Source organism: Diplotaxodon limnothrissa, linkage group LG5 (assembly GCF_057381915.1).
Source record: "Diplotaxodon limnothrissa isolate DT_005_m linkage group LG5, D_limnothrissa_male_GT1.1, whole genome shotgun sequence".
NCBI classification, from domain to species: Eukaryota; Metazoa; Chordata; class Actinopteri; order Cichliformes; family Cichlidae; genus Diplotaxodon; species Diplotaxodon limnothrissa.
In genome coordinates, this window is record NC_140600.1 from 17904238 (window position 1) to 17931883 (window position 27646).

Genomic DNA, 27646 nt, shown 5'->3' on the forward strand with positions numbered 1-27646 from the left:
TTCAAGAGCATTTAAAATGTGGTGTCAGGTGAATAAACCCACAAGTGTCAGTGTCTGTCACACAGCCTCAGACTAAATACAGCCAGACCCCCCCAGACCCCCACCTCGAGGACCTATAGGTAGCTTTGCACCTGGTCCCATTGGGCCGCAGTTTTAAATTCACTTCACTGCGATTAAAAGTGGCACATGGTCCACAAGCTTACACCTTGAAACCTCTTGAGAGGCAAGTGCAATAAGCAGATCAGTTTATAGGCATTGTCACCCTACTCACTCTATACACCACCATCTAAGAATAAGCAACAGGTTTTAAGGGTCGGTTGCTGCCCCGGGGGGGTCTAAATGAAAGTGTGTCAGTGTATGTATTTGTGGCAGCAAATATAGAGAGACCTCCTCTTCTCACCTCTGAGAAAGAGCTAAGATTAGAATCACCCTCTGCCCAGCATGTATCACTATCTGAATATAGCCTGCTCCCCTTCTCATGCCTGCTGGGTCTCACTCCGTCTGTCCTCTGCCCTGCCTCTAACTATATCCAGCCTTGTATAGATCTCCAAACACACTCCGGTTTCAATCCACAGCTTTCCCTCATAGGGTATGGAGAGGGAGAGGAGAAGCCATGCTTAATTCTTGGGCTGCAGATCACAGGTAATCATATTCTTAAAACATTAACAAACAAGCACGAAAAGGGTATTGGCACAGTATATTATGCCATATATGTGCATCTGACTTTATTAGCCCATCAGTGGACCTATTGTGCTGTAGAAATGTCTGAAAACAGTAAAAACAAAAACAAAAAAAACAACAAGTAAACAAAAAAAAACACATTTAGCATGTATCCACAGTTCAAATACAGGAATTAGCAAATTATTGACCCTTTTGCACCACTTTCTAATAAAAACCACTTTTATAATTGCTTTATAATATATAATAATTACTTTGAGATAATAGCATTGCTAATGAGTGTTGCTTATAAGCCTTTTACAGGACTCTTGCCGCAGGAATAGCCCGGGTGTTTCTGAAACGTATGGCTCTCTTCTACACAAGTGCACCACTTGCTAATTCTTTACATCAGTCTTTTGTTTGTTTGTTTGTTTTTCCCCCCTTGCTTTTTCGCGCAGTGATGTGAGAAAAAACAACCTGTGATGTTCTTATGCATGCAGAAGCTCGACCACTTTCCTGTTGGCTCCTCTGCAGACCTCCATGTGGACGCTGCAGGGCGCCCTTCTGCCTGCCGTCTGGATGCCCGGTAAGCGCCGCCCTGCTCCCTCCCTCCGTCCGCCTGCTGACTCTGAGCTCAGTGAAGACGCCCTTAGCAACAACACACAGCTGCACCGTCGAATAAGATACTCGCAGCGCACAGGAGAAGGATTTAACAGTGCAGCGTTACTGCACTGACCTCAGGTGAAGATTTTACGCGACGGGGATTCTGCTCCGGTTATTAGTGCAGTATAAACATGAGGCGTGAATACAGTTAGCCTGTTCTGGGCTAGCCATCCCCGAAGACGAGCGAAGCACCCCCCAAGCTGTCCCGAAGGAGGACAAATCCTGGGGGCTCTTGTTTGCTAACTACCAAGCCAGCTTACCAGGAATAGGCACGGGAATGGTGCTCTGGATCGACTCATTGTACTGTCAGAGAAAGGCGAGGGGCACATGGGTCAGACCATCGAGTTGTGATATTTGGACTCAAACTAACGGAGGAAGCGGCTCTCCGGCGGACGAGTGTTTCGTGGCTCTGCGAGCTAGCTGGCTAGTTAGCTGAGGGAAACGACCCCCACCGCCTGTTCATTTTTTTAATTGTAGCTTGGCCCATGTTAGCCAAGACGAGTGTGAGAGCAACACATGAAAACACAGTAAAACTAAGAAGAAACTACTGCTTACACTGGGAAGAAAGCTTGCTGATACAGAAAGGAAAACAACTTGAGTTCAGTCGAAAAGACAACTAACGGGTACTCGGACTGCTATCAAAACACTGCAACAGCAGACTTTTTAATACTAGTAGCTCAGTTTGCTAGTTTGAACTTTTATTCTCCTTTTTTTTAAATCTGATTTTTCCCCTCACTTTGGATGCTGGCATCTAATATTAATTGCAATCATGATGATAATAAGCCGGAAACCAGAGGGCCCAATAGCAACAGGTAACCAAAACAAAGTAAAACGTTGTTTGTCTGTACGTTCGCTTCCTCGTGGTCGTGTGAATAGGATTTATTTGGGGGTAATTTAGAGGTGAGTATGATTGGGATTTAAAAAAATGCCCTCCAAGTAGCTGCAGAACTGGTTAATTTCACAAGTGTCTTCGCGGTCACGTCGCGTCTGTGGGGATAGAGCACGTATATAGGCTACTGTAACAGTGCCGTGGGCTTCTCACAAGACCCGACATGTTAACAAGTTTTCTTTTCCTTTTGCTTACCCTGATCAGTTACAAGACTTTTATCTAAGAAGGTTTTGAATGTCACACCAGGAAGCTTATTTTATTTTCTTATTTTCATCTTTCTCGTAAACTTTTATTGTTCTATCAAAGGGTTGATAAGCAGTAATATCTCAGTTGGCATCCTTTTAAGACGCGCTTTTGGAATTTGTACTATGACCAGTGTTATTATTGTTTTATGACACTGTGACTGATCTGTTTTTGTTTGCTTATGTGCAGATTTTTTTTCTTAATTTTATTTTTTTAGCTGGTAATAAGAAAGAAGCCAAGAAAGAAAGAATGAAAAATGACAGAGCTGTCATCGTTATGTCATGTCATATGAACCCTGTGGTTTACCTTGCCTCTGTAAAACACACTTTGTCCAGAATGCCAGGAAGAGGACAAAAAGCTGAGCCTTTCCCCCACCACAGCCACGCTCACACGTTTTATGACACATGAGCTGCTGTGTTTGTTTGCCTGAACCCTGTTCTCTATCCTTTACAGTGCCGAGGAGTTTTCATAGTGGGGAGAGCTGGACATAGTGGGCTGGATGTTTGGGGTTACACAGATGTTTGCTCTCTGTTTCTTCTCTTTTTTTCCTTTCAAGCTTTGCTTGGACAACAAATTCAGATTCTGTACAAAAAGTGCTGAGCACCCACTGAGCGATTAGGAGTTTGCTAAGGGCTAATGGAGTCTGTGCTTGGCTAATATTGTGTGTGTAGTCCTAATGCCACTGTTTGCAGTGCTGTGCAGGTTTAATGCGTGCGTATCCAGGCAGCAGGTCTAATCTGTCCAGAAGCAAGCCTGTGCTGGGAACATAGTCTCTGACGCACCTACACATGGTTACAGCACTCTCTGGGACTCACGAGGGAGAACGCCAAACTCGCCACAACTTCGGCTAATGAGCTACTCACCCTGATTTCAAGCTGCACTTTACACAGTTAGTTTTAATCAGTTGGTGTATCAGCTAGCATGTAAGCTCGATGACTGTTGTGGTAAACAGTTGGCCAATGGGAGCGATTGCCATTTTTGTAATTGGCTTCCACCCACAGTCCCAAATGCCGTGCTCGTCCATCTACTGTAGCCGTATCATCTCGTATTAGGTGTTTGGCTCAATGCCAAAGAGGTGAGCATGAAACACAGCACTATTGAATGACAGGCACAAGCATCCCTCTATATTAGCTCTAATTCCAAACACACCTGGTGTGTGCGCCACATGATTTGGGCTGAATGGACAGATGGGCAGACGGAAAGATGCTGTCGTCACAGAGGCATCTGTTACCCCCATTAGGCCAATAATACCACTTGCAGCGCTAGCGATCTGGGACCCTAAGCCGCGTGTAAGCTGGTCAGGTTGGAGCGCTGGCCTTAGACACAATGTATTGGGTACAATAGCTACAGTGATGTATCTGATAATGGTGGTCTTTTCACTGCAACTGTGAGATAGCCTGTTGTGGGAGACCGTATTCATCCCCACTGGCATACAGAGATCGGTGTAATGCAAGATGTCTTGCTGTGGTGGCTCAAGGGATTTGTCTAGTTGTACAATGCAGTTTGTTTTAGCATCAGGGTAACTAGAACTGCTGGTGTGATTGATGAGATGATTAATAGGACATTGCCTGATTTGGTCAAACAAGGATAGTGCGTCTCAGTGGAGAAAATTAAATTGCATTCTGTTGACGTCACCTTCGAGGATCGTTCTGTGCTTTTGCTGCAGATTTAATAGCCTCACATCATCACACTGATTGACTTTGTTCATCATTGTCCCTGCAGCTCGCCATGGTGACGGTCTGTACGACTCGTACATGAGGACCGACCACATCCTGAAAGACGAAGCAGACACAAACAGTCCGTCGGGGCTACCCCCAATGCCCAAACACACAGTAAGTATACACACACAAACACGCACGCATACGCGCATAGCCAGTTAAGCCCTATTTCCTGTGCTGGAGCACACTCTGTCTCCAGACTTCCTGCTCCTCTGAGAGATATTCCCTTGCCTGTGTTCCTGTTCATCACATTTGTACCCCCCCCCCTCCCTCCCTCCCTCGTTCCACTGTGTTCTGGCTGCGTAGGATGGGCAGCTTATCTGTTTCCTTATCTCCAACATGTGACTTTCAGTAGATTTTTATACCCTTCATTTAATAGCATTGTGTGAGTAAGACTCATTTATTGTCCTAGGGCATCAAAGTTTGGTGCCCCGGCAGTTCTCGGTGCTTGCGTCAGGGAAACTACGGTGAATTGGCCAATTTGTTTTTTCGGCTAAAGTGAATACAGAGTGCGCTTATCTTGCCTTCATCTGTTTTTGGACACGTCATTTGACTCAAACCATGTTAATGAGCAGGTGATATATATGCATGTTTACGGTGCTTACGGTAACTTTCATTGAGGATACGACCTCATTAATCTCAATAAATTGACCCATATACCATAATTACTTTTTGCTGTTCTGTTAATCCATTCTGAAAGATAATTAGGGATTTGCTTTGAGTTTTTTAGGCAGTTTTACATTAAAGGAGGGTTATTACCAAAAATAAATGATCTGTTTTAGCCTAGGTAAATATATATATGTGATCTTATAAATGTCCCCTATGGCAAAATAAAATGCACATACACACAAACAACAATAGTCCACAGGCCTACATGTCAGTAGATGAAAAAGGCTGGTTTGATATATTGTAAAGATTTATTGGGCTTGAAAATGTGACCCACAAACAAACTCACCAATCAGCATTCTCCCCCTCTCCTCCCCTTCCCCTAGCTCGTGTAATCCTCCATCAGTGGGCTTGCACAGAGTTTAGGCCTAGTTTTCTATTCTAGTCCCATCCTTCTTCCTTTGTGTTTTGTGTCACGCTCACAGAGTTACTGTCCTCCGGTGAATGTGACTGACAGTAACTCGCCCCAGTTCAGCGTGTTCAGTCCTCAGACACTAGCCTCATGCTCTATTAAAGTAATAAACTGATAGATGAGGGCTTGATTTGCTTTAATAAATTGTACTCATAGTAAGTTGAATTCATGAGCCCCCACCTTTTATAGCCGTGTTCTGACTGTCACCCAAATTACGGCAGCGTAATAATACCATCATTTGCTTTGTTTGTGACAGAGGTTTGTGTGGTTGCTGCAACCTTGTGTGAGCTTCAGAGAGAGGAGAAAAAGATACTGAGGTGTTTCTGTAGCAGAAAGAGATTAGCTCTCCTCCATCTGTTGCACCATGCAGATTTGCACACAGGGGACTCCACCCTCTGTAATACCTGAGTGAGAGAAAATGCCGCACGCTCTGATTTCTCTTCCCGTTTGGAGCCCTCTTACGTTTGAATTTTTATTGTATTTTTCAGCCGGGTCAGTCAGTAATCCATCACAGACGCTGTTCCCCGTGTGGAGAGCTTTGATATGTATGTCAATATTTGTGTATGTGTCTGGGTGAAGGGGCTCGATCAGTGACATTCACTGTGTACTTTGGAACAACAGCTGCATGAGACCCTGGGTCAGCAGCAGAGCTGTTGTAATAAGTTAAGACTATATAGTTACATGTATGGAAACCCATCCCGCATTCCCACTCTATTTTTAGAGAGCCCAAACCTGGTACAAAAACACACTCTCAGCTGAGTCCTTTCTCCGTGGATGATCAACACCCACTTTTCCTAAAAAAAACAAAACAATCTTCCCAAAATCGGTCTGCCCTTAGAGTAAAAAGTGTACATGTGTAAGAGAGAGACAAAAAGCGCGAGGATATATCCCTCTCCAGTCTAACTCCTTGTACGAAGGCTTCGGTGAGTTCATGTCTTAACAGCCACACATCTTCTATAGTTTAACAATATAATTCAACTTTAATGACCATCATTTCCCTTGTGCTCCATAATCTTGCGGAGCGTTCTTTCCGCTAGAGAGAGAGAGAGAGCGAGGAGGAATGAATTCCTGGGGTTGCTGAAACGAAGCTGCTCTCCGGCGAGACTCGAGACCGTTCTTTAAACTCCTTTAACCTTCACCCCCAAGCAAAGGTGGAACTGTCACTTTTAAAGTTTGTGGACAGTTATATTGGGGGGGGGAATCGCCTAGTGACTGTGCGATCACTTTCTTTTATTCTGAACTTCATTTTGTACGTAGATGCTATTTGCAGTAATTAAGGAGTAAGTTAGAAGTTAAATGTTTATAGCAAGATTATTACAGCACTAACAATGATTAGTGGTATCTTTCATCTAAGCAAGGATACAAACAAGTAGGTGGGGATGTGGGTCGTTTTGCATGTGTTGGTAGGAGAAGAGGGGACGTTGCGCATTAGCATTTGCTGCCAGACTGGATCTGGATCCTGTCGTGCTGGTTAACCAACTGCAAACTGGATGTCTGCTCATTTCTCTCCACCTGAGACTCTACAGTTGGGTGTTGATATTTTGATCTGCATCAAATACAACCTTTTTTTTCTTGTTAATAATCAGGATTTAAAAATGTTGCAGACTCTGTCTTATATGTGGAGCTGGAATGATGCAGGATAATATTGAGTTTTGAGTCATTTTTAGAAGACCCTCAGTTAAGAAACTGTTTTCTCTTTGTAGAGCAAAATAAACTGCATTTGCTCTGATATTCACCGATTGCGTCTTGTAAAGTCTTGTTTTGCCTCTGTGTCAATAGGTTGTCAGTAACAAGGCTGTAATGAGGGATCAGGTGACCATCCGAGGTGCCCCGTCAAAGGTGAAGTACCTGTATGATGACTCGGCTAGCAACCGCAAGGTCAACGCCATAACCACAGCAACCACACTGAACAGTGGGACCACTCATGAGACACCCACTAAACCTGCCCCAGCCTCCAGCCTGTCCAAAGAGCACAGTGTGGACAGGTGAGAAAGATGGACATGCTAACTAAGAGCATGCTAACTAAGTAAAATGTTACAGGCGAGATGATGACCAGTCAAGCTGTCGGTTAACACATTTGTTCCATCCTCATTTGCCACAGCACTGAATCCAGTAAGGGCTCTGTCGAATCCTCTGGCCCGCATGGAGCTGGGAATGGCGTCAACAGCAGTAAAGTGTGCGGCCCACTAACTCCTGATCAGGCTCTGAGACTGTACCGAACTCAGCTCACCACCCTGGAACAGGCGGAGATCCACTCCTACCCAGACATTTACTTTGTGGGACCCAATGCAAAGAAGAGGCCCGCAATTGCCGGAGGTAGCAACAACTGCGGCTACGATGACGAGCAAGGAGGTTATATTCACGTCGCCCACGACCACCTGGCTTACCGCTACGAGTTCCTCAAGGTCAGATGTGTTCTGATGTTTGTGGCTTTAAATTTGTTCTTTCATTTTTAGCTAAACAAATGCTTGTCCTTTCTCTTACTCTCTACAGATCATTGGTAAAGGTAGCTTTGGCCAGGTTGCGAAGGTATATGACCACAAACTGCAGCAACACCTGGCTCTGAAAATGGTGCGCAACGAGAAGCGTTTCCACCGGCAGGCGCAGGAGGAAATCCGCATCCTGGAGCACTTGCGGAAGCAGGATCGTAACGGCACCATGAATGTTGTGCACATGCTCGAGAACTTCACCTTCCGCAACCACATCTGCATGACCTTTGAGTTGCTCAGCATGAACCTGTATGAGCTTATCAAACGCAACAAGTTCCAGGGCTTCAGTCTGGCACTGGTCAGGAAGTTTGCGCACTCCATCCTGCAGTGCCTGGAGGCTTTAAGCAGGCACAGAATCATCCACTGTGACCTCAAGCCAGAGAACATCTTGCTCAAACAGCAGGGTCGCAGCGGCATCAAGGTAAAGGCGGCGCCTTCTCGTCTGTGCTGTAATGGGTCTGTGCGTTTGGTTTTCATTTTCATTTATATCATTTCTTATTCTCTTGCCCCTACCAGGTGATTGACTTTGGTTCCAGCTGTTTTGAACACCAGCGGGTCTACACCTACATTCAATCTCGTTTTTATCGAGCTCCGGAGGTGATCCTCGGTTCACGTTACGGCCTTCCTATTGACATGTGGAGCTTTGGTTGCATTCTGGCCGAGCTGCTGACTGGCTACCCCTTGTTCCCCGGCGAAGATGAGGGCGACCAGCTGGCCTGTGTTATGGAGCTGCTGGGGATGCCGCCGCAGAAGGTCCTGGAGCAGGCCAAAAGAGCAAAAAACTTCATCAACTCCAAGGGCCACCCTCGGTACTGCGGTGCAAACACTTTGCCCACCGGAGCCACTGTGCTGACAGGGTCCCGCTCGCGCCGTGGCAAGATGAGAGGTCCTCCAGGTAGCAAGGATTGGAGTGCTGCACTCAAGGGCTGCGAGGACCCCGCCTTTACTGACTTCATAAAGAAGTGTTTGGACTGGGACCCGTCTTCTCGCCTCACCCCCAGCCAGGCCCTCAGACACCCTTGGCTGTATCGCAGGCTTCCCAAACCAATACCCGGGACAGAGAAGAGCCAAGGAGCGTCTGTGAAACGACTCCCCGAGCACCACAGCACCTCCTTTCCCTCTATTCTGGCCAAGGGGGGGCCTGGCTTAAGCTCTACAACTGCCAGTAACAACAAACTTAGAAGCAACATGATGGGAGATTCAGGAGAGGCCATACCTCTTCGCACGGTCCTACCTAAACTTGTCTCGTAGAGAGAAAGCGAGAGATAAAATCCTCTAATCTCCTCCCTCGCCACGTTTTCCCACTCCTCAGGAGGAGTCAGAGTAAAGGAGAAAGTGGTTTTAAAACAGCTTTGTTTGTTCTTTTATTTGTTTTCTACTGCGAGGTGTCGACACCCCAGTCTTTGGTTTTTAATAATAGTTGAAAAGAGAAAGAGAGGAATAATAAAAGAAACACTCAAAAGTTTTTATACAGCGGCTGTGGATTTTCCGTTTACAGCCACAGGACGTGGTTTGATATTAGATAATGCTTTTTAAAAACAAAAGAAAACTTCCTCGTGTGAGTGGACAGCTTGTTCAATGAGAAAATATCTCTAACCTGTGTGCGATCTCACGTAAGTGTTGTGTTTTGGTAAAACGCACTGAAGCACACCTGCACTGTCACTTGCCTCACTTCACTCTCTTAAACTTGAAAAGGGCTACAGAGATTACTCTTATCAAGTTAGACTTAGCGAGATTTGTTCAGCCAATGGATTTTAACTAGAAGACAAATTGTTAGTTTTTGGGTTCTGCGAACACTTAACTCAGTTATCCCTCATATATACAACAAAAATGCCTTCAGACTGGTAATACAGGATTGGCTTTATGTAGCGACAGATTCTGAAAACAGAAGTAAGAAGTTTATTTTTTCCTCTTTCCTTTTTCTCCCCACAAACACACACACATACACCACTTTTCCTCATCCCTTGCACTTGTGTGTCAGCTCAGTATGTGATGTTAATACTATGGAAAACGCTGAGAGGACATAAGACAACCTATTTATAGCCCACTGTCGTCCTCCTATTTTCACCGTACACGAGTGGGGAAAAAATGGGGAATCGGAAGAACAGTAGAGCTACTCGGACTCGGTCACAAAGGCGTCGCGTTCGGTACCTCACAACTGGTTTGCAAGATAGAGAGTGAGAGGGAGAGAGCCGTAAGTCAAAGCACCTAAACACCTTTGGGTTGATTGGCTGGAAAGTTTTGTATGAATGTCACCTGCCCGTGCCTGTAATTGGCTGCCGAGATTGTTAGCGGTAGTGGTCCTAATGGGTGGGTAGTGCAAGGAAAGATAGATCACGGGATAAAATGAAGGGCAGTATGTTCAATATGAGCCAGGATATTTTATTCTCTGGAGGAGAGATGTGTGGAAGACGAGCCAGTGACAAAACGAACGGTTTTAATGGTACTGTTGAAAGAAACGTTTCTCAGGGAGACATACTTGATACATCCCTTAATCTTAAAATTTACTGTGTTCCACTTATAGTCATGTATCCCGACTGTGGATGAAGATGGCATGCAAGCCCAGTCCGCTCAGAGCGAGAGCATTTACGAGAGTCTGTGAAGGGGGTCTGCATGCTCCACAATCTGACCTAGATTCTCTCTCCTCCCCCACATTCACTTTTATCGCTCCTCTTTTTTTCTCACTCTGTCTCATGTAGGGCAGGGAACCTCTTAAACTCTCACATACACAGTGAATAATGGTGCTGTCCAGAATGCACACGTACAGACGCGCACACAGAAACATGTCAGGTGCATGTTGGTATGGACCACACCATTCAAAGAGTTCTTTCTCTTGTCCCTCATTTTCTAAGTGAAACTGTCAGGGATTTCTACTCTGTCTCCATTTTTTTTTATAGAAGTGGTTTCTAATGCTTTTCACTCCTGAATATCAAAGGATGTCAAATGCAAAAAAAAAAAATGAAAAAAAGAAGAAGAAAAAAAGAGAAAAGTCATATACTGTCATGTTGTACTAGTGGTGTGAGTTAGTAGGGAGGGTGTTTGGTGTTCAGCATGAAATCACAACCTGTTATCAAAACTGAGTGACTATGAGAGAAACTGTACAGTAACCAAATGAAGTTGTGATAGTTTCTTTTTCTAAGAAAAAATAAAAATGATTTCAGTGAACTGTTAAGCTTTGGGGTGATTTCTGGATTGAAATGGGCTTTTTTAATGAATTTTTTTAATTCCATGAGACATGTATTGCTCATTTGTCACCTAGTGTGAAGCTCTCATCTCCAAAGAAACCAGGTGTGGGGGGGGGGGGGGGGTTGTTTTGGGTCTTTTTTCTGCCTGACATCAGGAGCTTGTGTCAGGAAAACAGTGGCTTACACTGCAGTCAGCATAATGAATCACTTTTAAGTGAACTGGATTTCAGTCAGCGATCAGGTTACAGACGGTAATGAATGAGTCAATAGCCTTTTATACTGAGGCTGCCTTGTTGTTATGCCACCTTTATTAAAGTCATAAAGATGTAAGGAACAGATGTGAGAAAATACGCAGCACACATACGGGAAGACGATTCAGCCTTCCAGGCTATTGGACTGCGTTTTAGTTCTAGGTAGTGAAACAAAGTAAGTGTACCTGCTACTTGTGTTTGTGCCAGAGCCGAAACAGCTGCTCTGCCAACAAAATTAACAATGAGTACAGGCTATCTTAGGAAGTGCTGACAGTAATGTTTTTGTTGTTGTTCATTTACAGCTTCTGTGACATGTGAAACTTCATGTTGATTATGCTAAATTATGACCCTGCTGTCTGACTCCTGTTCCTAGCTGACAAAAGTGGCACCCGGTGTGGTCTTCTGCTCCACGGATCTAAGTGTTGTGCTCTCAGAAATGCTCGTCTGCATACCAATAAACAGTTATTTAAGTCACTGCTGCCCTCCTACCAGCTCGATGCAGTGTGACCTCTGACGTCAGCGGGGGACTTTTGGCGGGAGTGCAGCAGCTCACTAAATGCTTTCTCCTTTTTGGACAACACTTATCTAACATAAACAAAGATGCCATATTCCAAGTCACTTAAATCACCTTCCTTCCCTTTTCCGATCCTCAGTTTGAACTTCTGATCGTCTTGACCGTGTCTACATGCCTGAACGGCCTGATTTGCTGCCATGTGATTAGCTGATTAGATCTCATTATATATAGATTAAATTGCCCCTCCTCCTGATATTTCTCAACTTTTCTCTTGTCCTTTTATGTCCTTTGTGTCTCGTGTCCTGATGTGACACAAAACCAAAACACAAGACTGCTAAAAATAATCCTGTCAAGAAAAATTTGGAAGAAGACGCCTGCTTTCGTAAGATCGCAGACACTGGTGATTCATGGCTGTTTACACTGTGCAGGCTGGTGTCCAGTGGGATGAAAAAGTCAGGTACACATGCAACAGGAGGAGGAGAAACCGGTTGAGCAACATGACTGGATACAGAAACTAGAGAAGTGGTTTGTGATGACTAGGTAGCCGGGTATACGTAACAGAATTTGACACAGGTGTTTATTGCCAGCTGATCTTGAAAATACGAGGGTTGCCTTAGGGTAAAAATGATGTGTGTACCATTATTTTGCCTGAGCCTGGGTGTGGCACCTGCTTTCCATCAGCAGTAGGTCAGGGTGCCCTTATTAAAATCTTTATTCAAATATGAGGCTAAGCAGAACAAATAAGCAAGCAGACAATGCATGCGAAAAGACAGACCATCTCATTTTATTGTTCAGGGAATTTAAGCCTACAAGAAAACTTCTGTCTTTGTTTTGATGTGGTAACCCGTCCTTGTAAAAACGTTCTCATCTCACGTTGTTTGCGCTGTAGCAGAAGAACAGGTTTTACAGGGATGCATTTCTCCTGTATTCAGCTTTCCCTTTAAAATGATTCGTACAATCAGCTAGTAGAACTTGACAGACTCTAAAGCTAAGTGATTGAATCTTTCTCTCTTCATCTCTTTTGATTAACATAAAAGCAGATTAGACCAATCCCATTAGACATCAACCCAGTCACCTTCTGACCATATGGTGTAAAGCTCCTCTGTCCCTACATCCACTTTGACACACTGATTTCTATTTCTGTCAACCCCACACATCTCTCTCCCACACGAGAATCTCCCAGTGAGTCTAACCCTGCAGACCATATGGAGCCACAGCAGGATTTTTGGTGCTGAGTCTGAACGAGGAGGGGCAGAGTGGTGACAGGTTTCTGGTTACCTTGCAGGTTAGGAAATCTTGACCTGCTTCTTCCTAAAAGTTTGGCTCTAAGTGTAAACATGTGTTTCTGTCTCTCTACAAGCTCCGCTATGCCGTCGATTCGATCGGATAACTTTATTTTTATTTGCCTGTTATTATACATAATAGGTTTCCCTGTAGTTTAGTGAAAACATATTAATTCCTTTAAGACTTTAAGGTTCTTTATTTGTGTGCAGAAGCTGTTGCAAACCTTTGCCAGAGCAATATAAATTAGTGTCATCTGCCAATGATTTTAACATTTTAGGCATGTTGCTTACAGTCATGTGAAAAAGATAAATCACCTCATGATTCAGTAGCCTGTGGAACCACCTCCATCAGCAGTAACTTGAAGTAATGGTTGTGTATGTCACTTTGTCAGTCTCTCACATCGTGGAGGGATTTGGGCCTGGCTTCTTAAAATGTTTCTTCTTGTTTCTTAAGGTCTCACCACAGTATTTCAATCAGGTTGAGGTCTGGACTGTGATGTGAAATTGAAATATGTTGATCGTTTTCTTTTTGAGCCAATCTGTTGTAGATTTTCTGCCGTGCTTGGCGGCATTGTCCCTGTTTCATTGCCCAGTTTAAGCCAAGATTTACCTGTCAAACAGACGACCTCACATATAACTCTAGAACACCTTGGCATACAGAGAGTACAAGGTTGACTCAATGAATGCAAGGTTTCTGAGCTCCTGTGGCTATAAAACAAGCCCAAATCATCACCCCTCCACCACCGTGCTTGACAGTTGGTATGACATGTTTGTGTGATATGTGTTTGAATTTCAGCAAACACGACGCCGTGTGTTAAGGCCTTCACACACCGGACGTGTAAAAAGATTCGTGTGAATATTTCATGCCTTTTTTCTGAGCTAGATTTTTCCCATTTTTTGCAGATGTGAATAAGTAAATGTATTCGTAGCTCAAAATGTGCACCAGTATTGACTATATAATTATATAGAAATATTTAAAAAATGTTATTTTACCTCAGACACACAGCTAAATGCTGCTCTGGGTCAGTTGGTTCTCTGAATTTATTTCTCTGCCTCCTCAGATGCAGTCCTGAACCAAGAAAAGCTTAACTGCCCAACTGAAATCATGCACTATCTACGACAGCAGTCATCCCGCTTCAACTCCTGGATCAAACCTAGAAATTCTCCCTGCTGATTCCTTCTTGTGAAAACTGGATAAACCTAGGATCTCCTTTTCCTCCTTTTCTTGTTTAGAAACATCGGGATCATATATATGTGTTACACAACCAGAAAATGTGGTTGTTTGCAGTGTGTAAAGGCCTTTGTGGTCCAACATCTCCGTTCTACAGTCCAGAGGACACTCAAGTCTTGTGGTTTGTTCAGATGCCACTTTGTAAAGCTAAGCCGTGCTGCCACGTTCTTTTGAGAGAGAAGAGCCTTTCTCCTGGCAACCCTTTCAAAGGAGCTGTACTTGTTTAGTCTTTTGCTAATTGTACTGTCATCAACTTTAACATTGCTGGCTGAGGGCTCTGATATGTAGCTTGTGGGTTTTCTGCAGATTATTATACAGCCATAGACTGAATTTGTTGCGACACTCACAGGTGGAAATGCTCCAGACAAGCAAACTGCAAACAACAAAATATCTGCTTTCACAGAAATGCTCACATTTGCTGATGATCAGGTGCTGAAATGCATTTGATTAGTAGCTCCTGGCTGCTACTTATACCCTCTTAAAACCTGTGGAAGCAGTACTTTAAAATACATAAAAAGTGAAGCCCTACCTCCAGTTGTTTCTTGCCATGTAGCCAGTTTTCAGAAATTCAGTTCATTTGTCTCAGATTTCTGTCTTGCTCCCAATAAAATAAAAGTTTTAGTTTGTGTGAAAAATGACATTTAATCAAACACAATGTTGCAGTTAGACTGGACATAGAACGCTAACTTTCAGTCGACGCAAGAATACATTTAGGGCTTAATCTGCAACTTGTATCTGCACCAGAATTTGGTGCTGCTGGCTGGAGTTTCAGCAGCAGTTGTTAGGCCCTGGCACCTCCTTCTTTTAAAATAAATGGTGTTTCTAAAGACACTCGGGGTAGCATAGGGACAAGAGGATATGCCAAAGCTGGATTTATTGATAGATATTAAGAAACATAAATAAGAAAAACGTGGTTTTAATAAAGAATGAGGTCATTAGTAATTCTAGTGATTTATTAAGTAGAGTATCAGGTTTACCCAAAGAATTGGCCAAGAATTTGTTTTTTATTTTCTAGTGCAGTCATCTGTGACTGCAGACTTCTCTAGCCAGTGTTTAAGGATGAGACAGAGACTGATGTTTCTTGGTAAATTAAAAGGATGCCTTTAGGGGTCTGTCGAGCCTCTTTTTGATTTAGTTTGTTCACATATTTGCATGTTACAAAACTTCGTTACGAAGCTCGTTTTATGTAATTTTGAGCTCTGTGATGATCCACCAGCGGCAGCCTATTAACGCTGCCTGAACTGAATTGTCTACTGGAATGGCGATTCTCTGGTGAACTCCATAGCTCATTCTCTTATTCCTCAGTAGGCTCACTTCAGCTCTCCAGTTACACAAACCTTTCTTTTTTTGCACGATGTTGGAATGGACAATACTGTCACACACACACAGACACAGCCCCAGGTCACGGAGTGCAGACACACACCAGAGCTATGAGTGTCGTCTGGCTTCGGTCCACTGGAACAGCTGAGGTACGAACCAGGCGAGGGAAGCAGCAGGCGAATGCCACATTAGTCCCTGCTGTTGCACCAGTACACAAACTCACACACAAACACAACACATGCCTCCACATGCACAAAAGCAGACTGACTACAGCTCACTGTTCCTTACTCATGTGCACACTCACAGCTGAGCTCGCACTAGTCACACACACAAACACATGCACAGCTGAGCACATGTCTATACAGGCTGAACAGATGCAGATCGTTGCGAGAGGTGGGGTAGCACTTCAAGAACATTTGCCCACCCAACCCACCAATCTACATTCCACACAGACTGCATGATACACCGTGTGCACACTTTGTTCCCCCCCATTTTTAAAAAAATTTATTTTAAAAAGCATCCTATTGCAACCTTTAAATTAATCTTTCTGGTTGAAACTGTATCTATTCCTCAATGTATTTGCTGCCTGTACATACAGCCCCCATATTTAGTTTGCCAGCTTGCTAGACTTGTTTACATGACCCCGGCTGGATCACAGTTGGGACTGGAATAGAGGATGACTCATCCCCCTGTCTGCAGAGGTGAATCTGACTGTGTGTCTTTTTCTCTATATGTGTATGTAAGTTAGTGTGTGCTTTCTTATAGCCTTAAGTAACCGGTCTGCACAGCAACACTCTAGGAAGACGCTCCAAGGGCGCATCAAAGCAATCCTATCTCAAAATCTGTCTGCCCACCTACTCAAATTTTCCACAGTCTGGTCTTGCTCAACATATTTATTATTAACCAGGCGCTCGAGAGTGTTTTTCTTCTGACATTTTTGTTTTCATCCACCCAATAATGTGTCAGGCATGTGTATTTGTGTTGTGTCTTTCGACAACAGGTAGTTTGCATGAAAAAACATAATATAAGATAAACTTGAGGTTGTATAAAATTGTTTACTCAAATTGGATCTTAAAACTATATAAAATGATTAAGAAACACTGAAATTCAGTATCAGATAATGTAAATAAACAGATAATAAACAGGGAAGCTTTAGTCCCTGACTTTCAGGACAGAAACCACCATAAAGGATATTTATCTTGTGTGATCGGGAATGTATGCTGATGTGGTTGACTCATTCAGGCTTTATGATAACTACACCTACAAAATTACTTCTAAAAGCCATAAAAGGCTGCTTGACCAAGTGGTGGCAAGCTCCTATCCTTAAAAGTCTTCCTAAATGACATCACCCATCTATTCTGTTTTATTTTCTTTATCTTCTTTCCCTCCCCATCAAACATGCATGCACTCCCTTGTATGCTCCGATAAGCCTGGTGACCCAAGCCTGTCCACTTTAAACATGTCACGGCAGCACAGCAAATCATTGTACGTTGTGCTCGATGTTTAGCTGTCGCTAAGAGAACGCGACCTGCAGGTTATCTGTAGTAAAACATCAGACTCGTGTTTTCTGGTAAGGCACCTGCAGCCTGGAAACTCTTGCCCCATCTATTCTGTTGCTGGGTAAATGGTATATTTATGGTGGGTTTCGGGTTTCCTTTAAAAGACAGGATAACCTTTAGCAGGGAATTTTTGGAGTTTGGAAGACAGTCATGTTCTGGTGTGAACCTTTAGTAAACATCAGCACTGACAATCAATTTACACCACCTTCACTGGCCTATAGTTTTGGAAGCGGTTTGGCATTTGTAAAATAAATAATAAAGTAATTTCGGGTGCTGCTTGTATATATTTAACACATTCATGTGTGTTGTGACTGTCTTTGCATCAGTAGATGCACAGAGTAAACACCGACTCATCACTTTCTGTCACATGGTTTATCTTGTTTGTACTTCTACAGAGTCCGCTTTCGAAGTATGGGAATCTGTGTATTCCAGTGTTGTTGTGTTGGAACAAAGAATTCTGAGAAATTTCAATTTTGTATTTCTACTGGACAACAAGATAATCGATTTACTGTCCTTTAGTCAGGCCAGCTGTTCTCTGAATGCTTTCATAACCACCCGTAATTCTTTATCTGTGGCTACTTGAGAAGTCAGCTCAATGCTGATTACACTGACTGTAGTTTGAAGAGGGCATACTGCATTACTTTGTAACAAGGGACAAAAGCTCCACTGAAATCACCCCTGAAGGTATTACACAGCACATTATATGCTGGCGTTTGCGGGACAGGGTGGCACCAGTGTTGTACAAAGATATTTGTGCATATGTTTGTAAGTTTGCGTCTTCAGGGGAAGCCCCACTGGCCTCATTCTTCTCTATGTCCTCTTTCTGAGCTCTCTCTCTATTGTTAGCAGCTGCTGAGTGGATTGTTGTCCTAAGAGTTTTTTCCATGGCAGAGTGTGAGGAGCTGCTGTTACTGTCTGCTTCTGACAGGAAACATCCTGACCTACTGACGAGAGGAGAGCAGCGTCTCCCACAGGAGCCAAAACAGTGAAGAGCACACTTTGAATTAGCCTCTTCTTTCTGTATTATCCTACCCCTTTGTCTTATACACACCAACACACACACACTGGAAGAGGCTAAAGCAACGACTGAACACAATCCATCAGCTGAGCATTAATAATTCAAGTGCTCTGCAAAGTGTTAATGTTTATGTTTCACTGGCAGCTGAGCGCAGACTTAGTGCTACATTAAGGCCTAAGGCATTGTGTTAAGAGGCAAACTGGCTGCTTAAACATCGCAAGCAGGGTAAAAAAAATCCTAATAAAGGGAGAGACAGAAAAAGAAATGAACAGAACAGAAAAGACGTGGCAGTATCATTTGATTTGTAAGTCCTTTAGTTTTAGTTCTAGCCATTTAGTGTAGCTATAGAGCTAGAGATCAGTAGAGCACCTCTAAAACTGCCTAATAGCAGATTGTGTTCTTTGATGAATCTATTTTTTTTTAACTAAAAAAAGACAGTTCCTTGTTTACTGGTTCCTGGTTTTATGTGTCCTTTGACTTTTTTTCCTCCTTAGTTTTCTTTTTTTGGTTTGGAGCAAGTAATTAAATGGAGTGTCTGCTGGTTTCCTGGAAAATACACAGAGCCAAGAAACAGTCTGGCACATAACCCACAACATTTTGCTTAGACAGGGCCAGGCTTGCTCTTTCCACTGTTCCCAGTCTTCAGACTAAGTGAAGCTAACTAGCACTTGACTGTATCTTCTTCACTTTTAATGGGCAGATATGACAGTGGCATGCATCTCCTCGACTCATCTTCACCACAGAACAAAAAAGCATGCATACAACAGTGTGCGAGGCCTGCTGCAGTTAACAGTGGTAGTGCACTGGTCGTGTTCCCTGACAGTCCTGGGTTCAAGAGTTCAGGGCTTAATGTTACTAATCCTGTCAGTTGGTGAAAGATACACTGGGAACGTGAGGCAGGGAGGGAGATATTATGTATATACAGTATGGATATACTAAAAGTCCAAAATGGTCTATTTATGTCATCTATCCGTAAAGATGGCATGGGTTCACATCATCTAGATAAGCAGGTGTGGTTGTTTCTGTTAGTGCTGCATGCCCATGATGGTTTACTGTATATGCATGTCAGGGGTAGGCCAAATAGTACGCAAGAGGCGTGACAGGACATAATATTGGCAATGAGGAATATACAGTATGTTTTAGGAGTGGACTCCAGGAATGGAAAGCTGTACTAGCAGGGTGTGTGGGTCACACAACCATACAAGGACATAGTAGAGGCAATGGTCATACCAGCCCTGCACAAGCACATACATCAGTGTGGGTGTGTGCATGTGTGGTGTGGGGGGTGGTGGTGCCAGCTGGGCAGCTTAAAAATAGTGCCGAGTGGAGGATTGCAACTGCATGGGACTCTAAGAACACATGACCGCAAGTCCAGTAAATCACAGCAGATTTCTCTCAGCTCTGTGATGTCTGCTGAGACAAAGAGGATGATCATTAAACCAAGTTATGTCTTAGGATTCATCTCAGCTCTCTTTCTTCAATCATAAGACACCAGCAGAAGTGTGATGCAGGCAGGTTAAGGTGATGCTGTAAGTCAGTTAGGGCTGTATTAACAGAGCAAGTACGCCAAGAATATGGAATATTCTGAAGCAAATCTAGTCGATCAGACGTGTTAGGGCAGTGGGGCAGTAGGCTGAGTGTAGGAGGTGAAACGTGATGAGGATCAGACTGGCAGGATTAAAGAGCACTGGCTGGGCTGACCTCTGCTAATACGCAGAACACAGTGGAGGGAGGAAGAAGCACCGCTAGGCTGCAGGAACAGCTGTTCATTAAAAAGAAGCACAGCGCTCTTCTCCATAACAGATCAACACTCATGCACAGATGTTAATACATTTGATTATGTACAAAACATGCAGCAAATGTAATCTATATAAAATGTCGGGCTGATTTAAACTGGACCATATTCCCATGGACAAAGTGGCTCTTTCACCTCATGTAATCTCAGTTTGGATTAACATGGATTATTGGATTACGAGCCCCCCCCTGCAGGGAGGCAGGGACACAGACTGAGAGAAAAAAAGATGGACAGCTGAAACTTACACTTGCAGAACGAAGCTGATACCAGTAACCACATAGCTTAGCTTAGTTTAGCTTATCTTATGTTAGCGTAAAGACAGGAAGCTGGGGAAATAGCTAACCTGGCTCTTAAAGGGTAACAAATTCCAATAAGTGACTGAACTAAAATTCATACAGTGACTTGTTTAAATAATTTAGTATAGAACCTAAAATGACATGTTTCTGTAACACAAAGTTATTAAGCTAAGCTAAGCAGGCTCATATATAGCAGACAGACAGGACAATGCTAACCTGCCAGAAGATGAGCTTTAATCAGAACATCATATAAGCTGTTAGTGAACAGTCAAGGAAAAGATCCATAATATATATTGGGCTTACCTGGTAGAAAACACAGAACTTTGGTGTAGTAAAATAATAAAGTTTTGGTCCACATGACATTTAAAGCTTCTAATATTTTTTTTCTAAATTTTCCAACACAAATGAGATTCTACTGTTTTGAAGTTTAAAGCGTTTTTTCTTCAGTTGTGTCTCTGCCAAATGTTCAAAAAATTATAAAAAGTTAATGGTGAACTAGACTTTACGCTGAAGCAGAGCATAAAGTGATTTACGAGCCAGCCTTAAATACCATGAAAGATTTTTTTATTTTCATGGGATTCTGAGCACCGAGACAGATGCTCAAAGAGATTCCTGAAACTTACTGTGAACAACAAATATGCTTGGAATCACTGTCTTGTTCAAAAGTCCTGTGATTACCAATATTAAATTTCCAGAGGACAGAGGACATCACATTCATTTTCAAAATTACCTATAATATACACAAAAATCCAAGAGTCACATAATCAAGTTCCCGCAATGGCAAGGGACACCAACCACCTCCACCAGTGCCTGATGGGATGGACTTGTAGCTGATCTGCTAGGGCCAAACATTTAATCACTAAAACTGACTTAGAGAACTCTGTTACTGAATCTCTGTAACGTCACCATGAGTTTTTATCTTACTGACATCCATGTCTCTTAGATTTTGATCATGTATTGAAACAACTTGTCAGGTTGGTGAAATAGAATAAATTCTTTTATAGCTGGATCCTAAGGTATTGCACCTTTACATGGCTTCTGGAAGCTTAATTATGTTTTATTACAGCTGTAACTGATCTTAAATGGACGACTGAACAAAGGAGAAACGGGCCAAGTTTGATATATAAACATGCCATGTACTTGGCTCAGTGAGAGAACACTGATTTAAAGCATGGAAACTTGAACTGAACTGAATATGTAAACATAAACATACACTGTGAGCTTCATGTTGATATCTCAGGAACAAGCAGAACTGCGGTTAGTGTACCATGCTGTTTGGATATTCTGCATATGCATCTCCATCCGTGACAAAATAACAACCGCCTGGGGTCAAAGCAGCCCTTTGAGTCATCTTAAGGTGCTGAGTGTGTCCTAGGGTCGTATCAGACAGATTTAACTACCAGCAATAACTGAGTGAGTGTGAGAGTGTATCTTCTTTCCAAGACTGGGTCAGTGGACAGGAGTGAATCATTGGGGGAAAAAGCAGCATGGAATTGTTGTGTCTGGTTGGAAGTGGGCCTTATGCCAGTGGACCAATAAATGCAGAAACTCTCTGTGCAAAATAACTGGAGCATCCTGCAGCCACATGCCACTGGGTCAGCAGAATCAGACCTGCATATCTGTGTGTGTGCCCAAAAGTGAGAAAGAAACAAGAGATGGCCAAAGCTGTAAAATGAAAAGGAAAAGGGGGCGTGTGAGGCTGGTTGTTAGTAGGGTGGAACTGAAATTAGGGCATTCTTTACAGCTGAGCAGGGCAAAAGAGGAGCTGGCAGCAGAAGTAGGCTAAATAATCATGTCCTATCATCAAACAGTCTCTTGTTTATTGGTCGGGGGGTCGGGGGGCAGAGGGGGACAGGAATGTTCATGTGACTAAAACGTGAGAGCAATTGGTCACACATGAAACCCACAAGTTGTTGTCCTTCTATCCATGAAAGAGAAAAGAAAGAAAGAAGGAAATCTTGTTCATCTGCTTATTTCTTTTACCAGCTTAAAAATATCCCTCCTCAGCTCCACAGAGGACCAGTTTGAAAAAGGCCAGACTATGTGACCATGAGGGCTCTCGTGCCTCTGCAGGGACCTCTGTGATATAGTCTCTGTTCTCTTATGAAAGGGGGATTCCAGTGACGGTCACATGCTTCCTGCGGCGCTATAGAAGAGGCCAACTACTGCATGGAAAATAAGCCGTACATGGTTTTCCTTTGTGTCTGGATGCATGTGCATACAGCATTTCTATAGCGTTGTGCAGGTCAATGTCAGTCTATGCTTAACGCATTCCTTTTTTGTCTTTAGTTCCACAGGTATGTACCATAAGTGTGTGTTAGAGGGAGAGAGAGAGAAGTGAGTTTAATGTTTGGTCTTTGTCATGAGGGCTTTTATGTTTTATTCTTTCATCTGCTCCCTTTAGCGTTTGCCACAGCAGATCATCTGCCTCCATCTCACCGTATGCTCCTCTGTCATGTCAACCCTTTGCATGTCCTCCTTTACTACTCTTCTAAGGTCTTCTTCTTTTCCCTCCTGCCTGGCAGCTCCATCTTTAGCATCATTAGTTCAGTGCATCCACTGTCCCTCCTCTGCACATGTCCAAACCATCTCAGCCTTGCCTCTCTAACGCACTAAGTCACTCCCAGTGAAACCCTTAACATCTTCAGATCTGCCACCTCCATCTCAGCTTCCTTTCTCTTTGTCAGTGCACCATCTCCAAACTGTACAGCAGAGCCGCTCTCACTACTACCTTGTAAACCTTCACTTTCACTCTTGATGCTATATACTAAACAATATATATATTAGCTGTATAATACCAGTAGGCCAGCTCTAATAGTAATTTGGTATGGCTTCGCGGGCCAAATGTAATTAGGCTGTGGGCCAAATTTGGCCCGCGGGCCAGAGTTTAACACCTATGCTTTAGATGGTTGACCCCAGATATTTAATTTCATCTGCTTTCACTACCTCTTATCCTTGCAGCTTCAGTCTTATACTGTACCTCTCTTCCTCTCATCCACACACATGTATTCTGACCTGCCTCTGCTGACTTTCATTCCTCTTTTCTCCAAAGCATACCTCCACCTCCCCAGGCTCTTTTCCACCTGCTGCCTACTCTCACTACAGATCATAATGTTATCTGCAAATATCATAGTCCACGGAGACTCCTGCTTGACCTCATCTGCCAGCTTGTCCATCACCACCACTGCAAACAAGGGGCTCAGAACCAGTCCCTGATTTAATCCCACCTCCACTTTGAACCCATCTGTCACTCCTGCACACCTCAACACCGTGTCCTCAAATATCACATACTTCTCTGTGACTCCTGACACCTTCACGCAGTACCACAGTTTATCTCTTGGCATCCTGCCATTGGCTTTTTCTAGATCCAGAAAGACACAGTGCGACTTCTTCTGATGTTCTCTATACATCTCCATCAACACTCTGAAAGCAAAAAGCACATCTGGAGTGTCCTTTCAAAGCATGAAGCTCACCGATTGTCACTCTCACTGATAGTTTCTTACCCTAGCTTCATCAACACGTTCCCATATCTTCAAATTATGCCTATCAGCTTTATCAGCATACCACCTTTGTTCTTTCTTTCTGTTCCGTTATTTGAGGTTATGGGTGTTATTTGACTGGACGCAAAACTCAAAAACACACGAGACGCGCCATTACTCCAATGAGTGTCCTTTGACTACGATGACCTGGATGACTGAGAACCTTCACAGACTCAGTGTCCTTTATTATTTTTCATCCCCCCCACAACAACCCAGCAGAAACGTTCCTACCTCTTAACATTTACCTGATACTACACCCCCCTACTAAATAGGATGTGATGCTGGGATATAACCAAGAAATCAGATTAGACCCGCACGCTTTAATATGATGTTTCTTCGGGCTACGAAGTGAGCATCCAACCTCCTTTTAACGGTCTCATAATTGCTCGCCTCTTCGGGAGTCAGGTGCAGGGATACCTGCCTCCTCGCCCATAGTGTAGATAAGGGCGTTCACTTGATTTTCGTCCGCTTGCGTCTCCAAGTCAGACGCGATGCGAAATCTGTCAAAACGCTTTATCCATTTGGTCCAGTCGTCGGACCTAAAAGTGAATGTCTCCGGCGGGGTGACTTGAAACTGACTCATGACGTCACGTCTCTTTTCGCGCAGCTCCTCTATGGCTGACCTTTAACCTGGCACCGACGCCGAAACCTTTCGCTTATACCCAACTAACGTTTCCAGTTGTCTTCTGACACCATGTTCCGTTAGTTGAGGTTATGGATGTTATTTGACTGGAGGCATGACTCACAGACACGAGACGGGCCATTACTCCAATGAGTGTCCTTTATGATTTTTCATCCCCCCACAACAACCCAGCAGAAACGTTCCTACCTCTTAACATTTACCTGATACTACACTTTCTACTTTCTTCATCTCCCTAACTATCCCACTGTTCTTTGCCACCTTCTTTTTTGAATATATATCAGCTTACATCTGTTCCAATCACCACTCTCTTCCCCTGGGGACACTCTCTACCACTTCAACCATCTCTTCTTCCTTCCCTCTAGTTGGCTTCAAACATGCCTCCCCCATTCCTCTTCCTTTGTCTTCAGCCAATACTAGAACAGAATGAGGACCTTGTTCATTCTTAACATAGGCCGCACTGACCCAATATGGAAGTCTCATTCTTGATGATTGGTATGTTTGATTTGGCAGATTTTACACCAGATGCCCTTTCTAATGTAAACCCACCGATTTGTGTCTCCTCTTGGTTAAGTGAGTGTGTAAACTCTCTACACAAACGTGCTCCATGAGAATATTGTGAAAGAACTTGTACTACTTTATGAGATGAATTAATGAATTATTTTCACTTCCGTTAGCACACTTGCACACCAACTCACAAATTAACTCACGCTTACACTATCATCTACAGACCATGACATATTCCAGAAATGTATGTAGTGAGACTGCACGTGTCTTTGCACACGCTGTATCACTCCACCACAAGCCACATGACTGGACTGCCTCATAGCTAGTGACTATGACTTATCGTTGTGATATTTACAACCTACTATGTTTGAGAACATGAGAAAGAGAGGGATACCGTGAGAAAGGAGGCTAGAGAAAGGGAAATTTTAGTAATGCACTGTCTTTAAAAGCTACTGTATATCTGTTTCTAACAAAACTAGAACAGAGAAACCAGATCTCCTGAGGAGAGAGCATTTTATTATTGGCTTTCTGAAGAACCAGACCATAAGCATGGAAATAACTGAATTTCTAGTTGAAGAGTCTACAGATTATTGTTTTTTGGCTAAGTGAAATCAGACTGCATGCAAACAGATGCAGCTAAATCAGAGTAAAATGGGAAAACATTAATTTATGGGTTCTTGTTGTTTCACATAACAATTACAGAGACATGAGAGTCAAAGAGAAAAGAGCCAAAGTTAGTGGGAGACAAAGATCATAAGAGGGCATTATAACGGGTGTGTGTCTGATTGTGTGTGTTTGAGTGCATCAGTGGGGTGAGCAGGTTCATCGGGTCCCATGTTGGGCAGGAGGGTTGGAAGTGTTCGGGTGCTAGAATCCTATATCAGAGCCAGTGCTGACCATGGGTCTATATCAAGAGTCGGCTAGAGTTTCAGCCCTGCGCGGAGGATTATTCTGAGAAAGATGGGTTCTAGCCAGCCTGAAATAACTGATCCAAACTTGCTTTGACTTATGCACTCTAATGAAGAACAGAGAGGGGTGCAGGAAATACGAAAGGAGATGCACCTCCTGCCCCTGTCAGGAAGTTAAAAGAGGTGCTGTGAAACAGGAGAGAGTGTCTAGGGAGCATTCTGGGAAAGAGTGGAGAAAAGGAAAATGTCAACATGCCAAACTGTGCAGCCCTGTGCACCGGCCACGCATTCCTGATTCTTGTAGAACAGGATAAACTTTGGGACACTGCTGCATAACCCATGGATAGAAATCTTCTATGTTTAGTTGGTGTCATATAGTCACTCAGGTTGCTTTGATAATGAAGAAAGGTTGGAGCCAGGACACTAAACCCTAGGTGAATATTGTTATAAACAGGTCAGACCAGTGTCTGGGTAGACACTATAAGTACTCCACGAGTTATGTAAGGAGACTGTGTTAATTCATCAGTACAAAGCTGTCAAAAGCTCAGGCGAGCGTTTCCATTTTCAGAGCCTTCACTCAAATATTCCGCATGTGGTATATGGAGTCTGTATGTGTGTTCACGTGCTTGTGCAAAAGTGTTTTATAAGATGTACTCTCTGCATACATATATATAGGTGGTCCGTCAGGACATGTGATGTGCTTCTCTTACATAACTGTGGATAAAGAGGCATAAAGACAGAGATGTGCCTGTACACCATGCCAGAGAAAATTTCTGTTGGTTGGAAATTTATGAAGCTTGTAAGATGTCCTTTATCCCTGGCATATTAGCTTACTTGTAATAGGAAGCAGTTGGTTAAAACAGCTGTATCATTTCTTCTGCTGTGTCCAGGTAGTATATAAAATCAGCTTTGGCAGAGCTTGGCCACCATTTAAGTCTGTATGGTGAAGCTTATAGGAGCTACCATTTTTGGATCTTGATCTGTGATAAAAGTCCTATTTTTGTGGCAAAGATTCATGCTAGAAACCTATTGAGAGATCTGGGTCCATATTGACATGATAGCATCACAGTTCTTTGTCCTGTTCTTCTGTAGTGAAGGTGCTCTGGACTGAGATTATTGCGAATGCTGCCAGTGTTTTTCCAATCTTTTATTATAAACCTGCGTAAAATTGTAGCCTCAGTTTCCTGTTATTAGCTAACAGGAGTGACACTCTGTGTGGTCTTCTGCTGCTATTACACAGATGCTCTTCTGCATACCTTGACTGTAATGAGTTACTGTTAGTCTTCCTATCAGCTCAAAATATGCTCACCATTTGCCTCTGACGTCTGACATCAATGAGACACACTTTTTTGTCCAGAGAACTGCCTCACTGGATATTTTCACCTTTTCAGACTTTTTCCTGTAAACCCTAGAGAAGATTACTGGGAAAATCCCAGTATATCATCAGTTTCTGAAATATTCAGACCAGCATGATTGCCACCAATAAGAGTTGTGGTCAGTGAGCATATGTCACTAGAATAAAACGCGGCGTTTCTACATAATTGTGAGCCAATTACTGGCAGATGAGTGTATGTGTATTTCCATTTAAGGTTTTTAATAATGTGGCACTACTTTGGATAAACCTTTAAAATCTTGATTTCACACATTAAACATATCTTAGTTGTATTCTCTCATTTCTGATGGCAGTGAAATAGACTTTGATTTCATTCAGCAACACTTTCAGGTGAAATCTATCCCACTCACAGACAGAAAGTTAACCAAACTGACCTGTGACTGTTGGAAGCACAATGAGAATGACCACATGAAGTTTTTGTATACTACATATGAATGCTGCAATAATGTTTGTGTTCAATAACAGTCCAA

General features: G+C 43.2%; 1 protein-coding gene across 1 annotated transcript; it reads left to right on the plus strand.

The window, feature by feature from the left end:
• The first annotated feature begins 1077 nt into the window (after positions 1–1077).
• On the plus strand, positions 1078–10914 carry dyrk3 (dual specificity tyrosine phosphorylation regulated kinase 3). The gene is made up of 6 exons (XM_085353193.1): positions 1078–2132; positions 4175–4284; positions 7028–7233; positions 7350–7653; positions 7742–8158; positions 8254–10914. Exons 1-6 carry the CDS (start codon positions 2090–2092, stop codon positions 8986–8988), a joined length of 1815 nt encoding a protein of 604 aa, XP_085209319.1. The 5' UTR covers positions 1078–2089; the 3' UTR covers positions 8989–10914.
• The last annotated feature ends 16732 nt before the right edge of the window (positions 10915–27646 follow it).